The sequence below is a fragment of the Megascapheus bottae genome, chromosome 5 (assembly GCF_031878675.1).
Source record: "Megascapheus bottae isolate mThoBot1 chromosome 5, mThoBot2.hap1, whole genome shotgun sequence".
Taxonomy (NCBI): domain Eukaryota; kingdom Metazoa; phylum Chordata; class Mammalia; order Rodentia; family Geomyidae; genus Megascapheus; species Megascapheus bottae.
In genome coordinates this window covers 10,519,836-10,532,718 of record NC_143513.1, presented here as the reverse complement: position 1 = coordinate 10,532,718, position 12,883 = coordinate 10,519,836, and the positions used below count along the sequence as shown (strand labels likewise).

The window sequence follows — 12,883 nt, the reverse complement described above, 5'->3', positions numbered from 1 at the left end:
AAGATACATAAAACATGCATGCACCCATGTTGCTAAATATGAGCCAGGAGAAAGATTCTAAGCCAGAGTGGAATTAGTGTACAGAAAACAAATGTTACAAAAGGAAGGCTGAAGGAAAAGAAGGAACAGTCGTTTCAAGGAGAAAGAATAGACAATAAAGGAGAAGGAAAGGATCTGGTGACAAACCTGGTGAGACATCAACAAGTGTAACCTTTCACCCTACTGGTCCCTCCCCTTTCCTTGTCCAGCTGGGCCAGAACTTTACACTTTTCTGTCTGTCTGGTCTTCCCCTCTCAGCCTACTTCTCTCCTAATCCTGCCTCCCGATATGGCTCCGCCCCTGCTCCATCAAGCCCTGCCCCAACAGAAGCTGTCCCCTCCTCGCCTACCCTTCTCTAACCCCGCCCGAGACACTGGCTCCACCCCTGTCCACCCCTCCCAGCTAGTTAACCCCGCCCCAGTCCTCCCGTTAGCCCGGCTACAGTCCGCGGGCTCCGCCCAGGACTCCTCAGGCCCCGCCCCTCCAGGGCCCTCCCGGCCCCGCCCTGTCCCGCCGGCGGCGGCCGGCGGGTCAGGTGACAGCCCGGAAGCTGCGGAAGCCGATGAAGGAAGAGCGGCTGCGGCCCCGGGGCCCGGTGCGGACCTGCTCGGCGCCTCCCGGTCCCGGCGCGGCCCTGATGCGCGCGGTCCTCATGCGGCGCCGTCGCTGACACCTGGAGGCCGGCGCTCTCGGTCCTCCGAAGACCGCAGGGTCTTCCGGCCCGCCGGCCTCAGCGGTTGAAGTCGGCGGGGCCCGGGCGGCCGCCCATGGAGAAAGCCGGGCACGGCGGCGAGGACGCCCTTCGGGGTCCAGTGCTGCACATCGTGGTGGTCGGTTTCCACCACAAGAAGGGCTGCCAGGTGAGGTCGGGGTCCGCGCCCCCGCCGGGCGCCTCCCCCGCCGGCGGGCTCCGCGCGCGGGGCCCCGCCCCCCGCCCCCCGCCTGCGCTCCCGCGCCTCCCCGCGTGCGCCGCCCGGGGCCCATTTCGGGGCGTTTCGGGGGATGCAGCCCGGGGTCTGTTGTCAGGCGGCGGGAGCGGTGTGCTCCTCGCCCGCGAGCCCCGGGGTGGGCAGCTGCTTCTTTTGTTTACCTCCTGCAGGCCTGGGAACCAGGGTGTGAGGGTGGCGAGCGCCCCCCTCCCCTCCGCCCCCCCCCCCCGGCCCGACCTCGCATTTTGCTCTTGCCCGGAGCAGATCTTGGCGAGGTCGGCCTCTCCTAGTCGGTCGCAGTAAGCAAAACGTGCAAGTTGACTTTCCCCTGCGTCCTCGCCGGTTCTCTAATCAGACATGGGAAGTGGAGCACTTGTAGCCTGTGCCTTGAGGGCACAGTAGCAAATAGAAAACGAGGTTCGAGAGCCGCGAGCCCTGGAAGCAATGATGTCATAGTGTGCCAGTGAGCACGCAAGTGCGTCTCACTAAAGTGTGGAAAATCCTGGCCGCCACCGCTAGGCAGCCTTGCATTTGGTTTCTTGTGTTCCGGAGAAAAATGTAACCTTTAGAAGACGCATCGGCAAAAGTGTAACTCCTTAGAGGACGATGACAGAGAAGCTCAAAAGGAGTGCAATATTTGTTGTAGGCATTTTGAAGATCGAGATTTAAGATACCTTATTCCTTGTTCATCAGGACATTTCTGAGTACTTGCAAAGCCCCTGTGTTTGAACTTGGCTGTAGGGTGACCTGTAACTCGTGAGGGGGAAGAGGTGAAGTAATTGAAAGCTTGGTATATAGGTCAGCACTACAACAGTCCTGGAGCCTGAACTGCATTGATTCCCACCAATGCCCTCGTTGTCAACTCCAAGAGGTGACTTTAGCTTTCACAGCTAATTCATTGGTCCTGTTTTTCTTTTTAAAAAAATTGTCATTGTAATCACGTATATGTGCAACAACTGACAGTAAACAGATTCCGGTGTTAGGTCATCCTCATCGCTATCTAGATAGCCAAAGCCTTAAAGCCTTTCACTACATAGAAACACACGGGCTGTTCCAACAGCATTTTTAAGTTATAGGCACTTGAAAAAAAAAAAAAGACCTGCCTTCTTTGTTACTTGTTTTTGTGGCTATAATCCAACAGAAGCCTCACAGACATGATTGCAGTTTCTGTCCTGTGCTTGATGGATGATGTAGAGTGGAAGAAAGTGGGAAGAGTCTGTCCCAGTGCAGTAACAATTGAGAGTACCAGTGGAGCTGTCTTCAGGTGCTGAAGATGGTTTGATGTGTGAATGCAGCTTTTGAAGATCACACCTACCTGTCTTGTAGTATAGCAGAAAATGAAGCACTAGGAACCTGGGTGTGGACTTGGAAGTCTCACTGGTAGAGAGCTTGCTTGGTGGGTTTGGTCCACAGCCCTAAAATAAAAATCAAATATGGCTCTACAATTAAAAAGTGTGTCATAGGTAAACAAAGGCAAAGTGTACTTTGAGTACAAGGGTGATTATAGATAGACCTATTATGTATCCTATAGTTTTTGCTAGAGCCAGACATTATTTTCTTTCTTTTTTTTTTTTTTTTTGCCACTTGTGGGACTTGAACTCAGGGCCTGAGCACTATCCTTGGGCTTTCTCAAGGCTAGAGCTCTACCACTTCAGCCACAGAAACCACGTCTAGCTTTTTTCTGCATATGTGGTACATACACTAGGCTAAACTCCCAGCCCCCAAACATTATTTTAGTGGAACTCAGTATTTCTTAGGATCCTTTACTAGTTTCCTTTTGTTGCCTTCATGGCAGTTGGCTGAACAGACGACACTGGTTTTGGGGGTCTAATGAGTGTTCAGGTTGAGTGGCCTTGTCAGGATCCCTATGCTAGCAGCCTAGCAGAATATGTGGTTGGTTACTCAACCCGCCCACTCCATCAGCAGCCACTGAGTAGTAGATGAAATTGACACCTTAAGTAGATCAGAAGCAGTGAGACCTTGCTAAGGGCATAATTTGCTTTTTGTTTGTCTGTTTTTGTGTTTTGAACTCTGGGTCTGGGTGTTATCCCTGAGCACTTCAGCTCAAGGCCACCATAAGGTCATAATTTGTATAAACTCTGTAATTCATCTAGTCTGACAGGATGTGCAATGGCTATATGCTGGAGTCAAACGTTCTTTTTTTCTTTTTTCTTTTCTTTTTGTTTTGTGGGACTGAGGACTGACGTCTGCCTGTGCTTATGCCTCCAGCCATCTCCCCACTCCTGCACATTTGTCTCTAGACGTCTACAGTCCAATAAAGTACATTGCATGTTTTGGAAAGTGTGAGTTGCATGTGTAAGTTTGAATGTTAATAGCTATCACTTTTTTTAACCAGTGTGTCAAGAATTATCAGAGGCTCTGCTTATGTAATTTTCCCCAGGATAGATTCCCCAGCTACTCCACTTTCCATGTTAAGATTTACTTCTCAGATGTAAAAGATAAAGTGTGTGCCTAGTTCATTGGATTGTGGCCCTGCCTTGGAATAGTTTTAGTCTATGTGAATTGTTAGCCCCCCTCCTCCTACCTAGGCTTGGCTGTATTTATGCTGCATGCACTATATTGTAATTTGGGACTTGAGATTCAGGTGGACAGAGGTAAAAACCTTTGCTAAAAGTGCTGCCTTCTGGCAGTGGCTGCTCAGGCATGATAACAGACAGCACAGCCTCATTGTCCTTGGTCTGGAAAGGGGCGAGCCATCCCCCTTCCAGGGTCCTGTGGAAGACCAGGTGACATGGGAGATGCTCTTCATGTTCCTCAATGTATTGAAAATGGGAATTTTTTGCACTTTTGTGGGAATAATTTTTGAAATTAATCCTATAGATAACAAACTGAGCGTTAGTGATTTTTCTACTTTATTGATATATTTAACATTTAGAACATTTTCAAATGACTTAAAATATTGTTATAGCATTTTAAAAGTTTTGAAATGTTTAGCCTTTGCAACTCTTGAGGCATAGCTCCAGTCTGGCCTTTTGCTAGTTATTTTGAAGGTGGAGTCTCACCAATTTTTCTCCTCAGTCTGGCTTCAAACCTTAATCCTGCAGATCTCCGCCTTCCAAGTAGCTAGGATTTACAGGTGTGAACCACTGGTGCCCAGCCTGATTCTTCGCAGTTTTACAAAAGACTCCTTTACCTTGAAACTTACCTGAAATAAACTCAGACATTAAATAATTTATGTGTACTCTTCTATACAGTATTTGTTTGGGATTGTATGTAGCTCTTATTTGTTCAGATACACTAATTTGTTATATTAGCATCCTATAATGAAATACCAGATAAATTCTAGTTCTCTCATAGATAGGTTAGAACTTTTTTTTGAGAAAATAATGTTTTAGATTTTATTAACATTGATTTTTTTCATTTTTTATTAAATAATTTATTAACATTGATTTTTACATCATATTTCAAATGAAATGTTTAACAAACAAGTATTCAAGAAGGGAATCTATATATAATCACTGGCACATAGATTTTTAGAACATAATTAAAATTAAGCTGAGGTTTTGTATGTCATAGATGTATATCAATCTGTATAATACAACTTTATGTCTATAGAATATATAGCCCATCATAAATTTTTATGTTTGTGTGGTTATGTTTATATCTCCAAGACCATGTCCATAACCTTGAGTACCCAAATATTGAGTCATGGCTCTTGTACTGTACTCAACATGATTCACTCTAGATTCATCCACTTCCCAGCAAATGCCAATATTTTATAGGTTAGCACTTTTTTAAATACTCAAATTAATAGGGAACAATTACTTCCCAAGTGTCATTAAAAAAAAGTTGAAAGTACTTGACTTTTAGTACAGTTCATTGCTTTGCATGTATCAGTAGCAGTTTTCATTCCTGCATAAACTGCACTCATCATTTTAATTCCAGTCGTAGAAGGATTGAGTTGTTCAGGAGAGCTGCAGCAGTGAGCATAGATGCTCACCAGAAAGTCTCAGTGGCTAGCAGAACCTGCAGTGCAGATCCAGGGCTGGGCTGAGGTTGGGGGGTTGGTGTATATGTGGGTGATATGGCTCTGTGGGAACCCTGCTCTATTCAGATTTAGTGACAGATGTCCACCAGAAGGTTGATTGTTTGTGCACCTGCCATTGAGGGAACCCTGTGGTGATGGTGATGAAATATTCCAGAGGCATTGCTCAGGTCTCTTGGGGAGTAGGAGGGGTTAGAATGAAAGATCAGAACTTCAGAGGGTTAAAAGTTAAAGGAGACTAACTTTTTTTTTTTTTTTTTGCCAGTACAGGGCTTGAGCTCAGGGCCTGAGCACTGTCCTTGGGCTTTCCTCAAGGCTAGAATTCTAGCCTGAGCCACTGTACCACTTCTGGATTTTTCTATGTATGTGGTACTGAGGAATCGAACCTGGGTCTTCATGCATGCTAGGCAGGCACTCTACCACTAGGCCAAACTCCCAGCCCTAGGACTAACATTTTAAAAATCTTTCAGCTACAGGTTTTAGAGAGACTTTATCCTGAAAGATCACATTTCCTTTTCTTTCAATGCACGCTTCTTCCTTTTTCTCTTCTCCCTCCATCTCTGTCCCTGCTCTTCTCAGAACTTCCATGTTTTGGTGGAGTTTCTCTGAAGTCATGTGAAGCTCTGACCTTGTAGAGCTCTAATGTGAATGTTTAGAATAGTGAAATTGTTTTCAGTTTGCATTAACAAAATTTAGATACGTCAGAGCTACCTTGGCCCCTTAAAATTCCAGCTAGCTAGAGAATGACTCGTTTCTTTGGCTGGAGTCTCTGGTTCCTGGTAAAATGCTTGTAGAGCACATCGCCTTCGTGTTGTTAATGTGTGGTATGTCCTCAGGGACTTCTGAGAGAGGCTTTGTCACTGGTTCTGGTTCTTGGTAGTGTTCTGAAAATCAAGTTGTGAGACGATTAGTTTCCCAATTTTTCTCATTGCATCTGTATCACTGCACTCTCCTTGCTTATTGCAGGTGCATCTCTGCACTCACTGTGCTCATTCCACATGCATCACTGCACTCACTGTGTTCACTGCATGTGCTTCTGTTTGCTCATCATGTTCATTGCACGTGTGTCAGTGTGCTCCCTGTGCTCTTTGCCCATGATTTCTATGTTCCTCATGTCGTTTCGTGTGCATCTCTGCACACACAGTGCTTATTGTACATACATCTCTGTGCTCATCCTGTGTGCATCATCGTGCTTACTGTGCTCCTTGTACATGCATCTCTATGCTTCTTGTACTTGTTGCATGTGCATCTCTGCATCCACCCTGCTGATTGCACAAACATTTCCACTCACTGTGCTCTTTGCACATACATCTCTGTGCATCTTGTGCTCATTGCACCTACATGGTTGTGCTCCTTGTCTCAAGGTATGCTTTTGCTTGTTTGTGTGGAAATGGCTGCAGTAAACAGTTGTGTTTGGTTTTTTTTTATCATGTATATTTGCATCATTAACAGAGATGAGTAGTAATAGAGTTCTCAACTTTACTACTTAAAAGGAGCATGCTTTGATTCTGTAAAGAGTGGACATGGACCATATACATTCACACACCTCTTACAGGAAAAAGAAAGATAGCCATCCAGTCTCTGAGTTTCCCAGAATGGAGTGGAGGGCCAGAACAGCTAGTGACCATTTTTGTAGGAACAGACCACTGTGCTTTGTCTGCACTGGTGGTGGATGGGGCAATGGAAGTAATGACTGTGGACACTGCGTCTGAAGTACCCAGTGCTTACCCTAGGATGCTGGGTTTTGTTTTTGTAGTTTTCCTTAGTCGTCTTTCTGAGAACATAGTAGTAGAATCAAACGACTTAGGAATGAACAGAGAAGGTGATATAGTAATTTCTACTGTTCCTGGACAACCAGACCATGCTTTCTTATACAGCTTATTCCACATTTAGAAAAACTGCGCTTTATTCCTTGTGACTAGAGCATCGCTGTTCAGCTTTCACTTACTAGAAGTCAGCTTTTGTTCTTTCCCTCTTCTTCTGTAATCATGTAAGCATGTAAAGTAACTGGAATTGAGGTAGATTGGGTCACATGAGTATTGGTTATTTAAAGAGAGGTACTTAAAACTTGCACTAACATTATCCTTTGAAGGACATTTAATACCTGACACAATGCCCTTCTAGCCGCCATCTTTTAATTTCCCAAATTTAACTTGATTTAAATGAAAGAGCATCTTTAGTACCTCCCCACTCCACTCCAGACTGTATACTAATTCGTCTAAATGTTCTTAGTAGCAGCCGGGCACTTGTGGGTTGCACCTATGATCCTAGCTGCTCAGGAGACTGAGATCTGAGAATCATGATTCTAAGCCAGCCTGAGTAGGAAAGTCTATGAGACTCTTATCTCTGATTAGCCACCAAAAAGCTGGAAATGGAGCTCTGGCTCAAGTGGTGTTGTGCTACCTTAGCAAAAAAGCTCAGGCACAGGGTCCATATTCTCACAGCTGTCTCTGTGGCATGTCTAGCTGTATAGACCTATGAAAACTCCAGTAGGTGTGGTTTTCCCTTGGGGGTGCTTTAAGGCAGCCCACCATACCATACCTACCTTCCCTTTCTGGTTGACTTACTTGGCATTGCTGTTGAAATTGCCTCAAGTAATTTTCTGAGAATTCCTCTTCAATTTTTATGCCATTAATTGTTTGACCTATAGAAACATATAGTGTGCCTGAAACTCAAAATATGAACAATGTATCACTTAGTACTTACTGGTAGTAGTATTGGAAGTAGCTGGTCACTCCCATGTTTGATTATTGTTGTTGTTGTTGTGGGGCTTGAATCTGATTCTTTATTTCTACCACTTGAGCCACAGCACCACTTCCGGCTTTTTCTGTGTATGTGATACCAAGGAATCGAACCCAGGGCTTTGTGCATGCTAGGCGAGCACTCTACTACTAGGCCACACTTGTTTGATCTTTGGCCCCCTTGTTTGATCTTCGATTCTAACAATTCAGACCAGTTCTGACATTGCCTATGCAAAGTTGGCTTTAAACTACACAGATTTAAGGGCTCAGTTTCTAGCCTACCCTTGCTTCATCTGCCAGTTGCATGTCCCGTAGCCCTTGATCCTGGCATTCCTGGTAGACTAGCTACAAATTCAGGGTTCCTGTGACTTTCAACTTGGTGCTGGCCAAGTGGAGATGTGCATTAGGCATGGTATGAAGAAGGGCACAAGCTTGCCCACTCTCAGCAGGGATCTGGACAACCTGGGAGCTCCCTGAACACCACTGTTAAGAGATTCAAAGATCATATAGCCACAGTCACTAATAACCTCAATCTCTAACTCCTCTCTGCTCCCTAGAGGTCCAGAGATGGGCCTAAAAGCCGCCTTTCTAATCAAGGTGTGGTCTTCCTGGTGACTGGTCCCATGCTGATGCTTCGAAGGGGCCCTTCCAGGAGATTCCTTAATGACTCTAATTAATGCTTGGCACCCAGAAAATGCCTAAGTATTTAGGGGTCTTATCCTAGGAACCAGGAAAAAACAAATATATTACTTTTCATTATACCATATCTTTGAATAATTCTGATAACTAAAATTTAACTTTTAATAATTGGCTAAACAAGGAAATAATGCCAAGTAGCCATTTAAATTGATGTGTTTGTATATACACATACAAGTTTCTGTATCTTCATTGAACTTGACAATTGGCACCTCTACCAAGAGACAAGAATCCTAGACTGCTATCCACACAGTACTAGGCAGACTGCAGTTTGTGAATGGTTTGTGTTCCAAAGGTTGGCTGTTTGAAATTCTGAACACATTTTCTCAAAGAAACCATGTTTTAAATGCTGTGAGCTCAAGTCAGCCTAGAATAGTCTTAATTTTACTCATAGGAGTCTTGGAGTATTTTTAACACCTCCAAATAATTTCCACTTAAAATAATTTTGTGAACGTCAGCATTTAAATTCTAACTAGAGACCCTAAACCAAAAAGGTGGGAAGCCCAGCAAATCTTCTCTTTTGCACCTTTTTTTTTCTTCTGCACATAGGTTTGCAGATAATCCAAATACACCAACAGATGTGGCTTTTCCCCACTGCAGTTACTGGGGGTCAGAAGCATTGGTACCTCTCTGGATAAAATGCACCCTTGGACCAGTCACCTGATTACCATGTGTTACCATTTTAGGTTGAGTTCTCCTATCCACCCCTGGTTCCAGGAGATGGGCATGACAGCCACTCTCTACCTGAAGAATGGAAGTACCTGCCTTTCCTTGCCCTACCCGATGGTGCCCACAACTACCAGGAAGGTATGTGACTCGACCACACGCGAGCAATGAGTATGCGCCAAGACATCTTAAAGATTCTAAAAACTAAGGTAAATGAAAGTCTTTAGGCCTATGCTGACTTAGGAAATCAGTGTGTACTATTTGGAGATAACTCATCACCTACTTCAGAGCCCACCTGACTTACGTGGGCCATGGCTGTTGATACTTGGCAAGGCAAGTGACTGGCCAGGATACAGGGAGCTTCTCTCCATGACTTACATGCACCAGTCATACACACTTGAGGCTCCAGTGCTAGGTTCATTCTCCGCTTCCTATCCAGGAACAGCTGGGGTCTGCTGCTGCCATTGCTGCCCCAGTGCCCTCCCCACTACGTTGCATGCTTGCATAGAGAGCTGTTCAACCCCTCTTCCTTATCTCCCATCACTCTAGAAATGAATGGCACCATTCTACCGTGGCATTGGAGGCTCTATCAAAATATCAGATTAAGCCTGGTTTGATTGTCTGTTTTCCTGATAAAGTATTTAGTCATTTCCTTATTAAGAGTATCAAATGTATATGTTTATATACAGGATTTATAATCTCAGAAATCTTTTCTTTTTAGCTTTTTATTGTAAAAGTTTTCAATTATATGGAAAAGTTAAATTAGACTTACAGCATATATTCTACAAACTTTATATTTGTGTTCTGTGTACAGTTGTAGTATTTTTGTTTTGATAGTATTAGGGTTTGAACTCAGGGGCATTTGCTTGCTAGGCAGGTGCTCTACCACTTGAGCTATGCCCCTAGGCCATCTGTACAGGTTTATCTTTACTATTTTTTTTATTTATTTATTTATTTATTTATTTATTTATTTATTTTCGGTAGGTCATGGGGCTTGAACTCAGCCTGGGCGCTGTCCCTGAGCTCTTCAGCTCAATGCTACCACCCTACCTCTGGGCCTGGGCATTGTCCCTGAGCTCTTCAGCTCTACCACCCTTCCCTTGAGCTAAGCCTACTTCCTATTTTTCTAGAGGTTAACTGGAGATAAGAGTCTCAGGTCCTTTTGTGCCCGGGCTGGCTTTGAACCTTAATCCTCAGATCTCAGCCTCCTGAGTAGCTAGTATTACAGGCGTGAACCACCATGCTGGTTCCTTAGTATTTTAAAGTCTGAAGTCTGTTGCAAACAGTGATAGACACTTGATCTCTAAATATTTCTTTTTTTTATTTTTTCTTTGCCTGGGGCTTGGACTCAGGGCCTGGGCACTGTCCTGGAGCTTTCTCAAGGCTAGCACTCTACTACTTGAGCACAGCACCACTTGGAGCTTTTTCTGTGCATGTGATAACGAAGGAATCAAACCCAGGGCTTTGTACATGCTAGGCAAGATTCTACTGCTGGGCCAAACTCCTGTCCCCCAAATACTTCAGTTTACATATCCTACGAATAAGATCACTCCTGAGTACAACTTCCAATTTCCTCATCATTGTTGAACAATTTGAAAGTAATTCTATAATTCCATCTCACATCCTGGTCTTTGTTTAGATTTCCCCAGTTGCTCCCCAGATTTCTTGGATCTATTCAAGATTCAGACTTGGTCATTGATTTTTATGACTTGTTTCTTGCTTTCTTTGTTGGTATGTCTTGGTTCTGGGCTCGAACTCAGGTCCTAGGCACTGTCCTTGATCGTTTTTGCACAAGGCTAGTGCTCTACCACTTGAGCCAAACTCTACTTTTAGCTTTTTGGTGATGAGTCTCATGGACTTACCTGTCCAAACTGGTTTGAACTGCAATTCTCACATTTCAGCTTTTGAATAACTAGGATTACAAACATAAGCCACTAGTTCTCTTCTGGCTTTTAATCTAGAGCAATCTCTATCTATACTGAGCATTTTCTGATGTGTGTACTCTGTAAAGCACTGTGTAGAATACTGGGAAGGCAGTCATAAAGTTGGAAATAAGTTTGACATGAACTCCTTCTGTCTCACTGTTTTGTGTTATTGTGACTGCATTTTGAAGATTTGTGTTTAGAAATAAGGTAATCTACCTTGGGACTTATATTTCTCATGTGTCTCTTAGATACTGTGTTCTTTCACTTGCCGCCCAGAAATGGAAGTGGAACCACAGTGTATGGTGTCTCCTGCTATCGACAAATTGAAGCCAAGGTACGATGGTTTGTGGTCAGCCTCAACAGGACAAACTTCAAACACAGTCTACCTTCCATGTGATACCTGGATGTTTCATGATTGTTTTTATAGGCTTGTTATCACACATTAACAGTACAAGGGGGTCTCACTGTGATGAGTGAAATGTGGAGCAAGTTCACCCTCTATTCCCACATTCTTCCTTGATGAGACTCCCATAACTCCCTCCTAACTCCCCTTTTGAGGCAGAATTTAGTAGGTTTCAGTGTGTTGTCTTCATGTGAGTGTGGGTGTATGAGGGTAACATACTTCAGCCCTCGTCATCTCCCACATGCTTAGACTTTATAAACACTTTTTAAAACTGTTAACTCCAATAGTACCAGTTTATTACCACCAGAGTCTTTATAAACTGGCAATAGTAGCTGTAATTATGCTGTTGTATGTTTTATATACACCATTGTCAGATCATGATACCAGATTATCTATTGTCTTTGAAGTACTGTAGTTAAGTTTCATAGTTCTTTGAATTTTGTTTTTAGTGTTTGATACATTTATTAGCTTTCTATTTACTATAAGATAACCAACATATAAGAAGGAAAGGTTTATTTTGACTTAGTGATTTCAGAGTCATTAGACCCCATTGCTTTTGGGCCTGTGTTGAGGCAGAGCATTGTGGTAGAGTGCGTAACATAGGGAGTTACTCACTTCATGAGGGGCAGGAATAAGAGAGATGGATGGGAAGAGGCACCCTTCCAGGAGTTCCTGCAAGGGTCCACCTTCACTGACCTCACTTCTGCCTACTAGGTCCTCCCCCGACTGACCTTGCTTCCTCCTAGGCCCCACCTCCACTGACATCACTTTCTCCTGCTAGGCTGCACCCCTGCAGACCTCCCACTAGTCCCTACCCCCCTAAAGGTTCAGTTACCTTCCAGTATCTCTGTAGGTTGGTGACCAGGCCTTTAGCACCAGGACCCAAACCATAGTGATGCTGTTAAATGGAAAATTCCATAGGTTAATTAAATTCAGTAGAGTTTAAGTAAAATAACAGTATTCCCACATTGGGCAGCTCCCAGAACCAGAGTAGGTTCTGAAAACTATAGCCAGTAGCATGGTCAGACAGCATTCCGGAATTTTTTTTGACATTCTCTGTAAGGAAATTTAAAAATTTAACAGGATGCAAGAAATTCCCTCTATTTGTTTACTATTTTCCTGTTGGAAATACTTTGTGAATAGTGCTGTGAAACACTTCTGTTAATGACATATTTTTCATAATAGGCTTTGAAAGTAAGGCAAGCTGACATCACCAGAGAGACCGTTCAGAAAAGTGTGTGTGTTCTAAGCAAACTGGTAAGAGACTCATAACTTGTGCGCAAATGTGTTCACATTCATGGTAATGTCTTATTAAGGATGAGACATGATTATAGAAGAGATTTATGAGAGCCACTTGTTGAAATTAGGGCTTACTACTTGAGCATTTGCCTTCCCACTTCCTTTGTGTTTCCATACTTGTGTGCTCATTTGTTCCTCAGTAGAAGACTGGCAGGGGGGGTAGGCAGGAAGAGGGCGGT

The 12,883-nt window shown here is 43.9% G+C and overlaps 1 protein-coding gene across 1 annotated transcript in view; it reads left to right on the top strand.

Moving 5' to 3' along the window:
* The first annotated feature begins 604 nt into the window (after nt 1-604).
* Avl9 (AVL9 cell migration associated) overlaps nt 605-12,883 on the top strand; it is a 31,501-nt gene continuing 19,222 nt past the window's right edge. The window contains exons 1-4 of the mRNA XM_090332676.1: nt 605-899; nt 9,098-9,218; nt 11,251-11,336; nt 12,591-12,662. Of these exons, the coding sequence (XP_090188802.1) occupies nt 807-899; nt 9,098-9,218; nt 11,251-11,336; nt 12,591-12,662 (372 nt within the window). The 5' untranslated portion in view covers nt 605-806. The remainder of the gene's footprint in view (nt 900-9,097; nt 9,219-11,250; nt 11,337-12,590; nt 12,663-12,883) is intronic.